Source organism: Grampus griseus (assembly GCF_964374135.1).
Source record: "Grampus griseus genome assembly, chromosome: 4".
Lineage (NCBI taxonomy): Eukaryota > Metazoa > Chordata > Mammalia > Artiodactyla > Delphinidae > Grampus > Grampus griseus.
Genome location: NC_138997.1, coordinates 21,869,605 through 21,889,814, shown reverse-complemented (window position 1 = coordinate 21,889,814; position 20,210 = coordinate 21,869,605). Strand labels below are relative to the sequence as shown.

At 36.8% G+C, this 20,210-nt stretch overlaps 1 protein-coding gene across 2 annotated transcripts in view; it reads right to left on the bottom strand.

The window, feature by feature from the left end:
• Positions 1–453: 453 nt before the first annotated feature.
• The window catches only part of IL15 (interleukin 15), an 86,764-nt gene continuing 67,007 nt past the window's right edge, over positions 454–20,210 (bottom strand). The window contains exons 2-8 of one of the 2 annotated variants that reach the window (XM_082652690.1): positions 18,640–18,738; positions 17,199–17,296; positions 15,788–15,872; positions 10,683–10,727; positions 8,623–8,760; positions 6,231–6,962; positions 454–476 (exon numbers count right to left, since the gene is read on the bottom strand). In XM_082652690.1, coding sequence (XP_082508816.1) covers positions 6,852–6,962; positions 8,623–8,760; positions 10,683–10,727; positions 15,788–15,872; positions 17,199–17,296; positions 18,640–18,651 — 489 coding nt within the window. In that variant the 5' untranslated portion in view covers positions 18,652–18,738 and the 3' untranslated portion in view covers positions 454–476; positions 6,231–6,851. The remainder of the gene's footprint in view (positions 477–6,230; positions 6,963–8,622; positions 8,761–10,682; positions 10,728–15,787; positions 15,873–17,198; positions 17,297–18,639; positions 18,739–20,210) is intronic. The other variant, XM_082652691.1, reaches the window with a different exon arrangement.

Sequence of the window (20,210 nt, the reverse complement as noted above, 5' to 3'; positions counted from 1 at the left end):
GCAAAGTATTTATACATGACATGCATACGTTAACCATGACTCACATATGAATGCAGAAAGCTTACACTAAGCCTGACATAACACAGATGAAAGAGAAAAAAATGCATTCGCAGTATTTGTGTGGGTGGGAGGAGGAGAGGGATCAACCACATTCCTTGATTTGTATATCATATGTCAGTATGAACTTAGGGAACATTGACTTTGATGGTTAGAAACAGTAACACATCAAAACATATAAGGCCCCTCTCACAACAACAGCAACAGCAGCAAAATAAAATCATCTCAATGATTCTCTGTTCTAAGATAAAGAATGAGAGTCTATAAAACTAGGCTTGTGATTGGGTTTTAAAATCTCTGGGCTCACAAATTGTGTATTGGTTCTCTTCGTATTTCCATGTCCTCTGCCCTCTAGTCCTTTCTGCTTATTGCCAGGGAGAGTGTACAAATAATAGTCTCTCATACATCTTCTTCTTTATCTGAAATTAAGAAAAGGTAAGAATATAATTCATCAGTATGACTTTGGGCTGTAAACTTGATTTTTATTAGGCTTGCTTTTACTATTTGAGGTCCTAGGTCTATGAGTTGGTGCTTTCTTTATTATACGTAATATAAGACAAATACCTTCAGCATTTAGGGCAGGTGAGACATAAACATAGCATACCAGTCTAGGCAAATAACACTGAGCTGGTTAATTAAGAACAGTTCAAGATGGGAAAATTTTGAAACGCAAATGAAAGACTAATTTGTTAAGAATACAAGCATAAAAAATAAAATTTAGATTGTTTTGTGTGATTACTTTTTTTCTTAAGTTAGCTAAGAATGCTTTAAGAAGTTGCACATCTATGCCTTGAGTTTCTTAAGATCAACTGAAGTTATCCATATTAAGTAACTAATGTGGGAGGAATTCTAATTTTGAGCATTGGAAAATACCAAATTTTAAACCCACTCTGTGCTTATATAACCAGAATAGATTACCAGTCACTATAAATGGTTCTTGGTAATGTGATAATATTGGTTATGTAATGTGATAATTATGGTTATTGATAATGTGACAATATTGGCTATATAATGTGATAATTATGGTTCTTGGTAATGTGACAGCCATTATGGTTTTCCTTCCTCCATCCCAACAAGCACTGCTTGGAGGCTAACTGTTGTCTAAGGACTGGATTGGAAACTTCCAGTTAAAAATGGTGCATTTTTCATTAGCGTATAGTAACGCAAGAGATTTCTGTGCATTAATTTGGTATCTTGCTGCTTCACCAAATCCATTGACTAGCTCTAGTAGTTTTTTAGTAGCACCTTTAGGATTCTCTATGTATAGTATCATGCCATCTGCAAACAGTGACAGCTTTACTTCTTTTCCAATTTGGATTCCTTTTATTTCCTTTTCTTCTCTGATTGCTGTGGCTAAAACTTCCAAAACTATGTTGAATAAGAGTGGTGAGAGTGGACATCCTTGTCTTGTTCTTGATCTTAGAGGAAATGGTTTCAGTTTTTCACCATTGAGAATGATATTGGCTGTGGGTTTATCATATATGGCCTTTATTATGCTGAGGTAAGTTCCCTCTATGCCTACTTTCTGGAGGGTTTTTATCATAAACAGGTGTTGAACTTTGTTGAAAGCTTTTTCTGCATCTATTGAGATGATCATATGGTTTTTCTCCTTCAGTTTGTTAATATGGTTAATCACATTGACTGATTTGCATATATTGAAAAATCCTTGCATTCCTGGGATAAACCCCATTTGATCATGGTGTATGATCCTTTTAATGTGCTGTTGGATTCTGTTTGGTAGTATTTTGTTGAGGATTTTTGCATCTATGCTCATCAGTGATATTGGCCTGTAGTTTTCTTTCTTTGTGACATCTTTTTCTATTCTCCATCAGTAGAAAAGCTAGGGAAAAAAATAAAATAAAAGCTTTAAAATTTTTCATTTTATTGAGAATAGCTTCCCCTCCCACCCAGGCAAGGGAGCTGAGATATAGCTCCACCCACTGTGGAGAGTGTCTTCTGACCCCACCTGACCAGAAGAGCTGGAGACAACTCCTGGAAGTTGTGCAACCCAGTGGCACTTGAGCCAAGAGGCAGGTGGGCGGAGCTGGCTTTGCAGAACAAAGCCAGTGACCCTGCTCTGTCAGGAAACCTGGGGTGTTGGTTGGCTTGAGTTAAGACAACAAATGAAGAGCTTTACTAGCTTTAGAGCTGCTTCTCCCACTGCGTCCTGGCAAGGAATCTAATTCATGGTCCTTCAGCCTGTCCTACCAGGGAACCTAACCAGCGCATATAGGAAGGTGCAGAGCCCTTTCAGTAGCCTATGCACAGTGGCACTTGAACAGACCGCATAGCTGTTGGCTCTCCCCATTTGCAGAGCAAAGCTAGTGGCCTCACCTGACTAGGTAGTTCAGTGCACATTTTGGCCTGATTTGGGCCCCTAAACAATGAGCTATACATATATCCCATATTCATGGATTGGAAGAATAAATATTGTTAAAATGTCAATACTACCAAAAGCCATCTACAGATTCAATACAATCCCTATCAAGATTTCAATGGCCTTTTTTACAGAGGTGGAAAAAGCACTCCTGAAATTTATATAGAACCACAAAATACCCCAAACAGCCAATGAAATACAGAGAAAGAAGATCAAATAAGGAGGCAAGCTAAACTATAAAGCTATAGTAATCAAAATAGTATAGTACTGGCATAAAAACAGACAATAGACAAAAGAAACAGAATTGAGAGCCCAGAAATAAGATCAAGCATATACAGCCAACTAATATTTGACAGGGGAGCTGAGAATACTTAATGGAGAAAAGAAGTTCTTTTCAATAAATTGTGCTGGGATAGCTGGATACCCACATGTAAAAGAATGAAACTGGACCCATATCTTAACACCACACACAAAAATTAAATAAAATGAATTAAGGACTTAAATATAAGATCTGAAATCATGAAACTTCTAGAAGGAAACATAGGAATAAAAATCCTTTACATGGGTCTTGATAATGGTTTTTTGGACATGACATCTAATGCACAAGCAACGAAAATCAAAAATAAGTAAGTGGGACTACATCAAACTAAAAAACATCTGCACAGCAAAAGAATCCACCAACAAACTGAAAAGGCAACCTATAGAATGGGAAAAAATAGTTGCAAACTATATATCTGAAACAGGGTGGATATCCAAAATAAAGAAAGAACTCATACAACTCAATTTTAAAAATTTAATAAATGTTCAATGGACCTGATAAACATTTCTCCAAAGAAGATGTACAAAGCCAACAGATACATGGAAAGATGCTCAACATCACTAACCATCAGGGATACGCAAATCAAAACCATGAGAAGTTATCCCACACCTATTAGAATGACTAGTGTCAAAAAGACAACAAATATCAAGTATTGGTGAGGATATGGAGAAAAGGGGACCCTGTGCACAGATGATGGGATTGTAAGACGGTGCAGCCACTATGGAGAACACTATGGAAGTTCCTCAAAAAATTAAAAATAGAACTACCATATATATGATCCAACAATTCTGCTTCTGGGAATACATACAAAGGAAACAAAAACACTAACTTGTAAATATATCTGTACCCCTAAGTTCACAGAAGTATTATTTACAACAGCCAAGATATGGAAACAACCTAAGTGTTCATCTATGGATTAATGGATAAAGAAGTTGAGGCATATATATGTATGTGTATACACACACACACACACACATATGTATCCCATGGAATATTATTTAGCCATAAAAAATGAAGACATTTCACCACTTGTGACCACATAGATGGAACCTAAAGGCATTATGCTAAGTGAAATAAGTCAGAGAAAGACAAATACTGTATGATCTCACTTTTATGTGAAATCTTAAAAACAACTCATTTTAAAAAAAGAGAGGAAGATGGTCAAAAGGTACAAACTTCTAGTGACGAGATAAATAAGTGCTAGGGATGTAATGTACAACATGATGACTCTAGCTAACACTGACCTATGATTTATAGGAAAGTTGTTTAGAGAGTAAATTCCTTTTTTTTTTTTTTTTGCGGTACGCTGGTCTCTCACCGTTGTGGCCTCTCCCGTTGCGGAGCACAGGCTCCAGACACACAGGCTCAGTGGCCATGGCTCACGGGTCCAGCCGCTCCACGGCATGTGGGATCCTCCCGGACCGGGGTAGGAACCCATGTCCCCTGCATCGGCAGGCGGACTGTCAACCACTGTGCCACCAGGGAAGCCCAATTCCTTTTTAAAAAAAATAAATTTATTTATTTTTGGCTGCATTGGGTCTTCGTTGCTGCACACGGGCTTTCTCTAGTTGCGGTGAGTGTGGGTGACTTTGTTGCAGTGTGCAGGCTTCTCATTGTGGTGGCTTCTCTTGTTGCAGAGCACAGGCTCTAGGCACGCAGGCTCCGTAGTTGTGGCTCACGGGCTCTAGAGCGCAGGCTCAGTAGTTGCGGTGCATGGGCTTAGTTGCTGCATGGCATGTGGGATTTTCCTGGACCAGGGCTCGAACCCGTGTCCCCTGCGTTGGCAGGCGGATTCTTAACCACTGTACCACCAGGGAAGTCCCAGCGAGTAAATTCTTTAAGTTCTCATCTCAAGGAGAAATTTTTTTTCCTGTTTTCTTTTTTCTTTCTTTTCTTTATATTGTATCTATATGAGAAGATGACGTTAGCCAAGCCTATTTTGTTAATCATTTCACAATATATGTAAATCAAACCTCATGCTCTATATCTTAAACATATATAGTGATGTATGCCAATTATTTCTCAATACTGTAAAAGACAAAAAACAAACAAACATAACAGCTTCCAGGTGATTTTGACATATATAGTGATGTATGCCAATTATTTCTCAATACTGTAAAAGACAAAAAACAAACAAACATAACAGCTTCCAGGTGATTTTGATGCCATTGGTCACACTTTAAAAATACTGACCTAAGTAATATATTTATATGAAAGTAGCCAACAATCGCAATTGCCTTTTTAATAGTCATATCAAACTGTCAACTTACACTGAGTTACTAGTGCATAAAAACCTAAAATCTTTTTTTGCTGAATCCAGCTGCATCTTCCTTATTCCTTCTCTTGCAGTTCATTATTGTGGCCAAGTACGGAACTCTTTGAACATCCTTGTTAATTTTCATCTTGTTACACTGGCACTTCCTTCTAGTCTGAGGCAATTGTAAATTTTTATTCTGTTACATAATTTACATATTCCACAAATTTGATAAGCACCCCTTCTATCTTTATCCAAGTCACAGACCAAAATGTTGTACCACAAGAACCAAAATAAAAGAGCAGAAGCATGATCATGACTGTGGTTTACAAATGCCATCATTCCATCTAGACTATTTTTATCTCAAAGAAATATATTGTCATGTTTTAGACATTATTATTCGCCATCTAGAAAGATTAAACTAAAAACAGAATTCCTGTAATGTATTTGGGTTTAATGCACATAGTAAAATTTTCTTGACTTATTACAATAATTTGACCTCTAATTGAATAATTATCAAAAAATCTGTATTTTAACTTTTAAAATTGCTGTTTAGTACCTTCTGATACAATAAACAAAACAATTGCATTATCAAAAATTCCATTTCAAATGAAATTTAATAAACTGGTACAATCCCAATGGCTGCTTTTGTCTATTTGTCTGGACTGAGATCAGGGAATGAACTGAGAGCAAACACAGGACTCTTTGGAAGTGAAATGGAATACAGATTTCTCTAAAACTATCTTGAAAGAAAATTTTAAGCATACATTGACTAAAAGAATGAGATACATGAGCCTGGATGGGGCACTGGACTCCAAAAGAATGTTTCAATAGAGAAATGGTTTGTACTGTGAAATGGAAAGAAATCCAGTTCTTAGGAGATCAATTCCTGCCATTTAGTCTCTCAGTAAAGACTGCCAGAAGTGAACCGGGGGAAAGAAATTTGTGATGAAATGAGAATATTTCATTTCAGTCAGTTCCATTTGAAAAGAGTTTGAAAATTTTAGACAGTATACTAAAAAATAATAGAAACAATTATTTTATGCCAGATCATGTTGACTTTAACTCATCAGCAGTTTTTTATTATACAAACATGGCAAATACAATGTGGAAAAATAAAATACCTGTACTTGGGGAAGCATGAAATATAAACACCGGTGCAATCATTAGTTTTTGATACACAGTTCCACCTATCAGTGAAGGTTTATTATTGCCATCCCCACCTGAGATGGACTGATGCACATTCCATGCCGGGTACTTGCAAATTCTCTCTCTCATAACAAGCGCTTTATATATCAATAACAGAATTACTGGTCTCACATGTAGTTCCTCCTTTCTCGTTGGTAGTCAATTCTCCCTCCAAGTGCTACACCTAAAGGAGAAGTAAAGGAAGGCTGGTAGTCAATTTCCACATTGGTTGGGGCATCCTCTTTACCTACAGCAGTGGTGTCCAGCCCCAGTTGTTGTTAAATAATTTGACTATCACCCTTGAACCAAACACCCTCTATTTTCTTATGACATAAAATATCAGTGCAATTTCAAAAGATAAAATATATACACAATTTTATTCAACATTTTACATTATGCTACAAATATGTACAATCTCAATAATAAATTAAAAATAAATGAATAAAATAAGTCCTGCGTTCGTAGACACCATGGTACTCAATGCCATTGTTCGGCCTTCATTTCTGTGAGTTCATCCGATCAAAGATCCTGATCATCCTCTTGCCAGAAGAATTTATTTTGGCAGCATATTTGAAATGCTGAGTGTTTCGTTGTTGCCTCTAAGCAGTGGGGAGATGTTTGTTAATAATAGAAATGCTGAAAAGGATTAGCTGCACTCAAGAAGGGTTGATGAACATTTGCACAATATGTACAAAACTCTTCAAAAATTCTTTAATATTTTTTTCCTCCAGCTCCTCACATTCCTTGCATCCCGATTCAGTTTTATACTGCAGATAAAAAGAAAGGATTAGGTTGGAAAGTCTAAAATATGCCTTTCCTGCAAATCTCATATCATTTGAACCATATGGTGAAGTCTTGAGACATAAATTTGTTGGTAGATTAATTATCATATTAGGAAGAACTATGGGTGATTTGATGAGGGCTGATTTTTCCTAGAGTGAATTAAGGACAATGAAAAAAAAAATTGAAAAAAAAATAATCTATTGAATCATGAACTTCTGTTTAGAGTCCTTCAATAGTTTCTGGTCACCTACCCCAGCATGAAGTCCATGCTTCACTGCATGGCATGCAGGCCCTCCTTGAGCGGTTCCTTACCTATTTCTTTCACGTTTTCCACAGCTCAAAGATATGCCCTAGGAACACTGGGCTCATGCCTTTAGCTCCCATACATACATCAGGCTATTAGGTGCCTCGCTGTCTTTGCGTTTCTCTCTGCCTGTTCCACACTTCTATTTTAGCTACTACCACTCACACTTAAGATCATTCAGGCGCTGTTTCCATTAGGAAGGCTTTTCTGAACCTGAGAGCTCCTGGGGCTGCACGAAATGTCCCTTCTCTACATTCTCAGAACCTCTTGTTTAGACTCCGTCTTATATCACATCATGTATTACATTGATATCATGGAGCTTTATGCTTCTCATACCACTCTTCTCTAGGCTTTTCCAGGAAGGCAAGGCTATGTATTTTTGCTCCCCTAGCATTTAGCATAGGGCCTGGCACATAATATTCACCCAATTATTATTGGTTGAATTCAACTATTTCGATGAATACCACAAATTATAGTAATTTAAACAGTTTCAGAGACACCTTCAAGATGGCGAAGGAGTAAGATGTGGAGATCACCTTCCTCCCCACAAATACATCGGAAATACATCTACATGTGGAACAGCTCCTACAGAACACCTACTGAACGCTGGCAGAAGACCTCAGACTTCACAAAAGGCAAGAAACTCCCCACGTACCTGGGTAGGGCAAAAGAAAAAACAGAGACAAAAGAATACGGATGGGACCTGCACCTCTGGGAAGGAGCTCTGAAGGAGGAAAAGTTTCCAAACACTAGGAAGTCCCTTACTGGCGGAAATGGGGGGAGGCAGGGGGCAAGCATCGGAGCCAAGGAGGAGAGCACAGCAAAAGGGGTGCAGAGGGCAAAGTGGAGAGATTCCCGCACAGAGGGTCGGTGCTGACCAGCACTCACCAGCCCGAGAGGCTTGTCTGCTCACCTGCCGGGGTGGGTGGGGGCTGGGAGCTGAGGCTCCAGCATCGGAGGTCAGACCCCAGGGAGAGGACTGGGGTTGGCTGCGTGAACACAGCCTGAAGGGGGCTAGTGCACCACAGCTAACTGGGAGGGAGTCCAGGAAAATGTCTGGAACTGCCTAAGAGGCAAGAGACCATTGTTTTGGGGTGCGCGAGGAGAGGGGATTCAGAGCACTGCCTAAACAAGCTCCAGAGATGGGTGCGAGCCGTGGCTATCAGTGCAGACACCAGAGACAGGCATGAGACGCTAAGGCTGCTACTGCAGCCACCAAGAAGCCTGTGTGCAAGCACAGGTCACTATCCACACTCCCCTTCCGGGGAGCCTGTGCATGATTTCTCCCAATCAAGCCAAGAGCATCTGATGTAGCTCTGCATAACTATTGGATAACTCACCTCAGTGGAAGATAAACTGCTGTTTGCTAGGATGATAAGGTTTTCTACTGTATCGTTAATGTCTGAATTTCTGGACTCATGCAAAATCACATGTAACTCCAGGAGAAAGCATTTCATCGCTGTTACTTTGCAACTGGGCTAAAAGAGATGCAAAGAACCATTTTGAAAGAGAAAAGGAAAGAATTATTTCCCCATTATTCAGTTTCACACGGATGTAATTTTGATTTTTTAGAAAGTCAATCCAGCTATTTTATAAAGAAACACAATACCCCTAAAAAGTTTTACATAGGAAGCAGCTTGATTTTTTTCTTCTCCTTTGGCTTTGATATCAAAACCAAAACAAACTGAGAACAAAACAGGAAGGATGGTGATACTGTATAGAAGAAAGAACATAAAACTAGAAAACGTGGAAATAATAGGCCACTTTTTCCTCACAAAGCACATTTCCTCTGTGTAAAGGACAGATAATACTGACCTGAGACTCTCAGAACATTAATAGAGATGGTGCATATGGAAGAATTTCTTAGAATCAGATCATATTGTTAACCTTTTAAACAGTGGTGGCTGCTAATCATACTATTCCTGCAAGTTCCAAAGTTCCAGAGGCAGACGTGATTCCAAGAAATTTCTTAGAAAAATCAAAGCAGGTGTATGGTCTATTCACAGGCTGGCCATATCAGAAAGGTACCTTTCAGGTCCCACAAAAATACATTTCCCAAGAGGATTACTTTAACAAAAACTTAAACTTCAAACAAAAGAAGCATTTAATGAGCATGTGGGAATTTGACCACGACGTGTCTGATTTCCTGTTCTCAATGTCATGCACAGTGCCTGGGACTCTGCAGGCACTTAACAGGTGCTTACGGAAGGAAGGAAGCAAGGAAGGAAGAAGGAAGGAAGGAAGGAAGGATGATAGCCATGTGCCTGGGACTGGCAATATTCCTTATTGCCCCACAGCAGCTTCTCCGGATTGAAAGGGTAATAAATGCTGTCACCATGTCGATAATAAACTAAATAATAAATAAAATAAATAATAAAACTGAGGTTCAGAAATATTTAGTGTCTTCCAAGGTAACAAAGCTTGGAAGTGGCTGAGTCAGGGTTTAAATCTAAATTTCAATCTCAACTACTTTCTACAACCCACGGGTTGCGAGGTTATCGTCTTACAAAAAAAGCAATCTCAGGATTCGGAGTGCTGGTGGTTAGCTGACTGCTTTCTACTTTGAAGAATATGCAAAGAAAAGTGGAAAACATGCTGAAGCCAAAAGAGGGAAGCAATTTCTAGCACAGCAGCACTATCTAAGTGAATGATGGGTATCTGTTCTTTCTAGTTTCTGGCTGTGGCTTCTTTCCAATGCTTAGAAAGTCTTGATAGGGCAAAACCTTCTATTGCAGAGAAATTCTACTTAAGGAATAATAGAGAGAGGGCTCACTGTTCTGAATGCACACAACACACTTTGTTTTTCACGAAGTGAAGATGTCAGGGATTTGTTTCTTGGTTTTTTGTAGCCAATTCAGAGGGAAAGGACTAGCAACTCAGCTGAAATCCTATATGACTAAGGCAACGTCAGCAGCATATTAATGAAACAAGTTCGAGATCAGTTTTGAATTCTGATAGACTTTGTGGGTTGTGTTTGGTTTTTTTCTCACATAGAGAGTAACCAGTCAGAATCCCTTTTTGACAACGGTAGAGATTCAGGCAAAATGTAGAGCATGAATGTATTTAAACAATTTGTAAAAAATATGATTAAAAGTGACAATATGCTACAGCACTGGAAACAACTGATATATTGGATACTTTTAAATTGCCTGAGTTAACTTGATTCTTGTATTTAACTGCATCATGATTTAATTGCATCACAGAAATATATACTGTATTTTGTTTGACACTGATGGGAAAAGTTTATGTTTTGATTCGGCAATGATGCTACCATGCAAACAGCATCTATGTAAAAGTTAGATTTTAAAACTATACACAGTCCAGTAAACTTATGAAAATATACTTCTTAGACCTTTGAAAATTAGAAAATATAGCAATATTGAAAACAAACTATACTCACATGAGCATTGCTTTCAGTATATAAAGTGGTATCCATATGTATAGACTGAAATGGAAACAAAATTCGGTAATATGAAAAACTATTCCCGCTTTAGATATAATGAGAACAACCTACTGAAAACACTAACACTTTTTTCAGTGAAATTCTTTATTTTGAGATAATCTTAGATTCATATGAAATTGTAAGAGAAAATACAGGCAAATCCTGTGTACGCCTTCACTGTTTCCTCCAGTGTTGAGGTCCTGCATAACACAGTAAAATAGCACAACCAGGAAATTGACACGGATGCAATCCACCCACTTTGTTCAGATTTCACCAGTTTTATGTGCACTAGTGTGTGTGTGTGTGTAGTTCCATGCCATTTTATCAGAGGTGTAAATTCACGTAACCACTATCACAGTTAAGATACAGAATCCTCCTGCTACCGTTGTATAGCCACAATCAACTTCCTCCAGACATGCTCCTCCCACCTCCTACCATCCATCGAATCCCCAGCAACCACTTCTCTGCTCTCCATTCCTATGATATCATTTCAAGAACGTTATATAAATGGAATCATACAGCATATAACCTTTGAAATAGGCTTATTGAAAAACTTAATAGACTTTATTTTTTAAGCAGTCGTAGGTTTACAGAACATGAGCAGAAAGTACAGAAAGTTATATGGCCCCTTGGCCCCCTCCCAAGTTTCCCCTATTATTAACATCTCGCATTAGCGTGGTACATTTATTACAATTGATGAGTCAATATTGATACATTTTCAACTAAAGTCCATAGATTCCATCAGGGTTCACTCTTGGTGGTGTACACCTATAGTTCTTGACAAATGTATAATGACATGCGTTGATCATTACAGTATCATACAAAATAGTTCCACTGCCCTAAAAATCACTTGTGCTCCACCTTTTAATCCTTCCCTTTCCCTTATCCCCTGTTGTATTGTATCCAACCTTTTCCAGAGTGTCATATAGTTGGAATCATATAGTATCATATCATATAGTATGTAGCCTGTTTTGATTGGCTTCTTTCATTAGCAATATGCTCTTAAGGTTCCTCCATTCCTTTTCATGGCTAAACAGCTTATTTCTTTTTATCACTGAGTAATATTCCATTGTATGGACGAACTACAGTTTGTTTACCCCACTGGCTTTTTTTCACACAGCTTAATATTCTGGAGATCCACACAACTTGTTGTATCAGTAATTTGTTCCTTATTACTGCTCACTATTACTGTTTGATATAATGTACCGAAGCTTAACTGTTGACCTGTTGAAGGACATTTGGGTTCTTTCCAGTTTCTAGCTATCATAAATAAAGTTCTATTAACATTCATATGCATGTTTTTGTGTGAATGCAAGTTTTCATGTCTCTGACATAAATGTTTGAGTGTAACTGTTGGATCACATGGCAAATGCGTGTTTTGTTTTATAAGAAACAGCCAAACTATTTTAGAGTGGCTGTACAATTTCACATTCTCACCAGCAATATATAAATGATCCAGTTTCTCCACATCCTTGCCAGCATTTGGTATTATCAATATTTTTTATTTTAAATATTCATATAGGTGACATGTCATTGAGGCTTTAATTTGCATTCCCTAAATAAAATACAGCCATTTATTGGTACTTTCTCTCCAAAAAAGACTTAGGGTGATTTATGATTTCTTCCTTTCTAATACGCATACTTATTATTTATTTTTCTTGCCTTAGCCTTTTATTTCTTTTTTTCTTGCCTTGCCAATTGAGCTAAAGTTTCAATACTATGTTGAATAAGAGTGGTAAGAAAAGACATCCTTGCCTTGTTCCCAATTTTAGGGGAAAAGCAGTCAGTCCCCATTAAGTCTAATGTCGGCTCTAGGTTTTCTGTATGCTCTGTAACAAACTGAAGGAGCTTCTCCTTTATTCCTTGTTTGCTGAGAAATATTTATCATGTTTATCATTGAAGAGGTGCTGCAGTTTTAAAATGTCTTTTCTGCATCAGTTGATATGATCATATGATTTCCTACTTTAGTCTACTCATATAGTGGATTACATTGATTGATTTTCGAATACTGAACAGGTCTTGCATTTGTTACATTTTGGTAGTTTGTGGTTTTTGAGGAAATTGTCCATTTCCTCCAAATTATCAAATTTACGAGAATAAAGTTGTTCATAGTTTTTCTTTCGTATCCTTTTAATGGTTGTAGGTTCTGTAGTAAGACCCCAATTTCAGTCCTGATACTAATGGTATGTGTCATCTCCTTTATCTTTGTCAGGCTTTCTAAAGGTTTATTGACTTTATTGATTTATTTTCCCAAAGTAAAGAGCTTTATGTTTTGTTGATTTTTGTCTATTGTTTTCCTGATTTCAATTTCCTTCCTTCCTTCCTTCCTTTTTATTCCTTCCTTCCTTCTGCATGTGTTGGGCTTATTTTGCTCTTTTCCCAGTTTCTTGAGACTTAGATTGGTAAACTGAGATCTTTCCTCTTTTCTAAGGTAATCATTTAGTTTTATCAATTTCCCACTAAGTAAAGCTTTAGCTAAATCCCACAAAACTTCCTATGTTGCATATTTGTCTCCATTCAGTTCTATATTTTTAAATATCCTTTGAGACCTGCTCTTTGACCCATGGAATGTTTATAAGTGTCTCATTTAATTTCCAAGTGTTTGGAGATTTTCCGGTCGTACTTACGTAATTGACTTCTACTTGATTGCACTGTGGTTGGATAACATATTCTGCATGATTTCAGTTCTGATAAATGTGCTGAAGTTTGTTTTATGGCCCAGGATATGTTCAGTCTTGGTGAGTGTTGCCTGAAAAAAACGCTTATTCACTGTTGTTGGATGAAGTGTTTTTCTATGGAAATGAGATATTGCTGGTTGACTGTGTCATCCAGTTCTTCTATATCCTGTCTGATTTTCTGTCTAGTAGTTCTATTTGTCACTGAGGAGGTACTAAAGTCAACTGTTAATATATTTATGGATTCGTCTGCTTCACCTTTCGGTTCTATTATTAGTTTTTGCTTCTTACATTTTGAGGCTCTGCTGTTTGGTAGGTGCACATTTAAGATCATTATGTTTTCCTGGTGGACTCATCTTTTACCATGATGTAATGTCTCTCGTGACTCTCGTAACTTTATTTGCTGTGAAGTCTACATTATCTGATATGAATATAGCCACTTCTGATTTGTAAAATTATTGTGTGAATTATTATGTGCATGTGCCTCCGTTTCCTAGAGCTGCTGTAGCAAGGTATCACAAAGTAAGTGTCTTCAAACAACAATTCATTCACTTGCAGTTCAAAGCCAAGGAGTCAATTGGGCCTGTTCCCTCTGAAGGCTCTAGAGAACTGTCCTCCCTTATGGCTCCCAAACCCTTTGCAGCTCCAGGGGATCCTTGGCCTTCCTTGGCCAGTAGCTGTATCATTCCAATCTCCTTTGGCTTGTAGCTGCCTCGGTTTTCATATGGCCTTCTTCCCTGTGTCTATGTATCCTGTCCTCTTCTTATAAGGACACTAGTCATTAGATTTGGGACCACCCCACTCCACTATAACCTCACCTTAGCTAATTATATTTGCAAAGACCCCATTTCCAAATAAGGATACATTCTGAGGTTCTAGGTGGACATGAATTTTAGAGGGACATTATTCAACCCACTACAGCATGGGTTTCTCTTCTTTTAATTTCAACCTACTTATGTCATTATATATATACATATTATATATGTATATATTTGTGTATATATTATGTATACATATTATATATGTATATATTTGTATATATATTATATACACATTATATGTGTATGTTTGTATACATATTATATATGTATATATTATATATACATATTATATATGTGTGTATATAATATATACATATTATATATGTATATATTATATACACACATATATAATATGTATATATATTTGTATATACATGTATATTTGAAGTGAATTCCTCGTAGACAGCATAAAGTTGGTTTGTCTTTTGTTATCAATTTGGCCAATCTCTGTCTTTTATTTGTATTCTTTTTCTCCTCTCCTTCTAGGATGAGAATGCTAGGAATGCTGGATCTTTTACTGTCCCAAAGATCCCTGAGGCTTTATTTGCTTTGTTTTCAGTCTATTTTGTTTCTATTATTCTATCCTCAAGTTGACTGTCTTTCCTCTGTCATGTTCATTCTGCTAATGAGCCTCTCCAGTTTGTTTCATATTCCACTTGTTGTATTTCTTAGTTCTGTAATTTCCATTTGGTGCATTTTACATATTGTATTTCTTTGCTAAGACTTTCTGGTTTTGTTTTTTTTTTTCAGTTGTTTCAAGGATATTCGTAATTGCTTGCTGGTACATCTTCATGACACCTGTTTTAAAATCCTTGTCAAATAATTCCAACATCTAATCCATCTCAGTTTCAGAGTCTGTTTCCGAGGCTCTTCTCATTCAAGTTGTGATTTTTCCTGCTTCTTGGTATGAAAAGTGATTTTTCAATTGTATTCTGGTATTTGGGCTATTACGTCAGGAGACCCTGGTCCAATTTGAATCTTCTGTTTTAACATGCAGCCACCCTGTGTAGGCTTAGCGTAGAGGTTCTGACCTATGTTTGCATGCTGTGATTCCAATGACGGTCCAGTTTTCAGAATCTTTGTGGTGCTAATTTGAAAGGTTTGGTACACCTGCTGACCCGGGACTCTCACTGGTCCCTGTTGTATCGCCCACACAATAGTACAGCCCATATTTCTCCCCTCTACAGGTTCTGCCAGGTCAGCTGGTGTCTCCAGGTGGGAGAAGCATTCTCTAGCCCATGGAATAGACAGCCCTTCCCTGAGTCAGGCCATTCCCCCCACAAGGGCCCCAAAGCCACCTGGTTTCTTGGGTAGGAGAAGGGAGTCTCTCTGGTGGGTGGTGACGGAGAGCTCTTCATGCTGGGCCACTCATAAACTGAGTTTTAAAGATAATTAGGGTCTGAAAATTCTAAATAAAAGAGTTCATTTGAGGTGCTACGAGGCTCACCAATTCTACAGAAACGTTTTTGTTTCAAGTGAGATTTCACTAAGATTGACAGCAAAACACAAGGAATAACGTACTGCATAGCAATTATACCAGATATTTTATGGAAAAATGAGTACTCACTTGAATAAGATCTTCAATTCTTTTCAAATCACTTATTACATGCTGCCAGTTTGCTTCTGTTTTAGGAAGACCTGCACTGATACAACTGAAAGCAAAACCAAACAGCAAAGCATTTTGAATGAACATAATATTGTCTTGATGAATACTATAGGCAAAAGAGCAATCAAGACTTTTTTTTATCCAACAAGTGAAAAGATGAGTGCCATCCTTGCCTTTGTGTATTCGACAGCCTTGTAGATGAATATAAAAACTGCACATATAGTACAACTCTGATGCTTTAGGCTAGCCTGATGACCAACCTGCATTAAAGAAAAGCCTAATTTGAAGGGATGACTTATAAATAACCTGGTGCAATTTATGACAATGAAATAAAAACAGTGCATGATGGGTGGTAATGCTCAGTAATGTTTTTGAATGAATTATTACTTTTCTTTAAGTAGAGGTCCCATCAGACTTTTATGTCTAATAAATGGGTAAAATTCTTAAAATAAGCAATCATCTTTTTCATGTAATGGTCTTGACAGTAAATATGCTTTGCAATAGGTTAAACATGCCCCTTGCATGCTCCTTATAGCAGCTTTCTCCATAAATGTTATGGACTTGAGCCTAATCTAGTCATAAAACTAGATCATATAGCTTACTTACTGTTTGTAAAACAGTAACCTAATATCAGGACAAAAGACACATACATTGACCGAGTAACTGTAGAATAATTCTTAGCGCTTCAGGAAAAATAGTCTCTCCTTGATGGGTCCTGTACAGAAGCATGAGAGCCAATACTACTTTCTTCTTTTGAGAGGAGGATTTACCTGCACAAATCTACGGTTCCCCACAGCATGAAGGCATTATAGAGTAAAACTGAACTGAGAGATTACATAACTATAGGTTGGGTGAGTGCAGTGTATTAGTTGCATCTAACAGAGAAGAAAAAAGTTAATAGGCATGGAAAAATATGAAAGTTTATTAGGAAGAAAAACAAAAGGCCTCAATAAAGAAAGAAATGTTTTAAACTGAACTAACATAAGGCTCAAATGACAGGAGAAGTCAGTGCCAGGGACAGATAATAAAGTAACGTGGGTGAGCCCTCAATATCTAATTTTTTTTACTGGTGTGAAAATCACACAGGATATTAATAAAGAGTGTACTTCCAATTTTAGTTAGATACCAAGAAGTCCAATTTATTTGCAGGATATAATACTCATTTGGAATATTACACGAATATAGAAATGCTCTGTAGGCTGTTTACCAAACCTCCTCTGAATCTCCCGTAATCTGTCCTCTATCATGCCCTGAATACTGAGTACCGAAGGATTTAAGCAAACTGAACATAAACCAATTTAATAGAGAAGATATTGAAGAACAATGACCATGGTTATTAACATGATGATTTTATGCTGAAAGATAAAATTACCCCAAAATGAAGACATGAATGCCAGCCTCAGTTAAAAAATGACTGTTCAGAAGTAAACACAAGTAGCACTGGATGGAAGTACTTCTCAAATATGGTTTCTGAAAAATATAATCATAGACAAAGTGGTTAAATTTTTTAGTTAAAAATTTTTTAGCTAAAAAGGAAGAAAACTGGGTCATTTGCAGAGATGTGGATGGATCTAGAGACTGTCATAAGAGTGAAGTAAGTCAGAAAGAGAAAAACAAATATTGTATATTAACGCATATATGTGGAATCTAGAAAAATGGTACAGATGAACGGTTTGCAGGGCAGAAATAGAGACACAAATGTAGAGAACAAATGTATGGACACCAAGCGGGGAAGGTGGCAGGGGGTGGTGGTGGTGGTGTGATGAACTGGGAGATTGGGATTGACATATATACACTAATATGTATAAAATGGATAACTAATAATAACCTGTTGTATAAAAAATTAATAAAATTGAAAAAAATGAGATTTAAAATAATTTTTAAATTATCATATTTTTAGGTTCCAAAATGTAAATATATCAAGATTTCAAAATTCCTTATCAGAATTAATGAAATTAGAATTTACTTTTTTTGCTTTCCTCCCTACCTTCAGCTCTGTCTCCTATGTGCAAAATTCTTCAATACATATTTTTCCAGATGCATTTCAATGACAATAATTTAAAGAAAATATACATATTTACTAATTTACATATATGCTAATATTAGCGCTTAATTTGTTTCTATTATCCTTAACCTCCTTTTCATCCTTCTTTCCTAATATGTCCAACATATTTCATACAACACAAATTAGTAACATGAATTACTAATATAGGTGTACTAGTTATATATTAATTTCATGTGATGATGAAATTAAAAATTAATATCATTTGGAGAAAAATTGGATAGAAATGGAACCAACCAAAGATACTCTATACCACCCTGAGAGTCAATATATAATCATTTTTCTGGGTGATTTAGGAAAATCACTTATCTTAGAACTTCTCAGAGTTTCAATACCTCTGCCTGCCTCTTTAACATTGTCAAAACCTTTATAGTTTCAGACAGTAGTGTTGACTTAACCACTTAACCTCTAAGAATCTGTGCTTCATGTAGTCTACACTGAAGGGATGAATAACACCCAGACCTGTTAAAGACTATACAACTTACTGAGTACATAGACACTTAAAGAACAAAACAGGGTGAGATAAGTGAAATAATACATTTACAACAACATGAAGGGCACATCAGGGTGTTAACAGACTTTAAAAACCTGTTTTACTTATTTTCAAAACAACAACAATCCATATGTGAACGTACCCCTGTGACTTCCCAATATATTTAGAGAAGAGCCATATAACTTATTATGAAGTATCTGAGATACAAGTGACCTTTTAAGAAAAGTCCATATACTATCTTTATCTAATTTTTCTTACCAAAATTCTCATTACTCAATGCCAGAGTAAATCCTTAAGTATTGAAGAAGAGCTGGCTAAGGCATTGGGTTTCCAGCAGCCATCCATCCAGAATACTTCCTACAACACAACCCAGAGTAAAGATGATCCATTAAAAACACAAGTGGACAAATGGGGGGAAAGGAAGGGAAGAGAATGAATATTTACTGAGCACCTACTTTTCCACGGGCACTCTATCAGTCACTTGATATGTGTATCACATTTAATCCTCAGAACAATCCTATGGTGTAGGGTTAGCAGCATTTGAGTGAGCTGCCCAGGTCCCACAGCAAGTACAAGACTGCCAGGATTTGAGACCAGGTCTGTCTGATTACAGAGCCCAAGGCCTTTCCACTATATTATGTTCCTGAATTGGTGAAATTCCAAAACCATATTAATGAAAAGCAGAAGCAGCCAAATATCTTATGTAGATAAGCTACTGACTGTTAATGTAATTTATAACAGAAGTAGCTACTTCTACAGACATGGAATAGACGTCTTCAGTCTTTAAATCACCGTTGATTGAAACATCATTTGAGAATTTCGTAAGTAACAAAATTTGTTTTCTTTAATTCAAAGTGGCGAAGAATGTGAAGATTACACATTCCCATATTCAATTCCATTTTATTAAAGAAAAATTTTAAACCAAAATATATAAAATATAAACAATTATTTTTGCCATCCTTCTAAAATAGTATTTGTTGACCTCCCCTTCAAAAATCAAAATCCACCACATCTCTTGACATAAGCTTTCACTGAAAAATTAAGTTCTGTAGACTAAAATTATGTTATTTTTCAGATGTTTTTAAAATATAAAAATGATTATAATATATGATGTATAACTCTTTAAAAGAAAAACTGAAATTTAACTAGGTATTAAAGATACTGTAAGAATATATCCAATAAAAATGCCCTTTTTTCCACAACTAAATATTAAGTCTAATCCTCCTGTTACATACAATCTAAACCATCCATTAATCAGTTTAATTAAAGCAACCTCTCTTTGTTACTGTCATAATCATTCTCTTCGTCTATGTTATCTCAGTACTCCAAATTTTTTGCTAAACTTTAAAATTATCTTTGTAATTTCACCCAAAGTCTCTTAAATTCCCTACCTCCTTTTTAGTTGCAGGATCCCCCCACTCCACATTGTTCACAAAACAAGATTTACTGACTTGGGACCAAGCAGTACAAAGGGTGATATAATTGATACTAGGCCTCGTGAAGCTGCTTGTGTAAACAATGAGGATTTCAGTCCTGGGCTTTTACATCAGTGAGTCTCCACACGTGCAGGATGTTAAAATCTCATCAATGAGACTTTCACTGCCCTGTCCAACTACAATTAGTCAAGGACAACTAAGAGCTTTAGCCAGAATGCTCCATGCCAAGCATGGTGGAATTAGTAGGAAATGGCCTCAAAGACTTCTAACAAATAACAATAATGGAAACCAGTGTTAACTGAAAGGAAATTTTTACAGCTTTGATTGTTATTTGGCAAAAAAACTGACGTGGTTTTCTGGGCTGACAGCAAAGGCTGATTTTTCATAACAGCT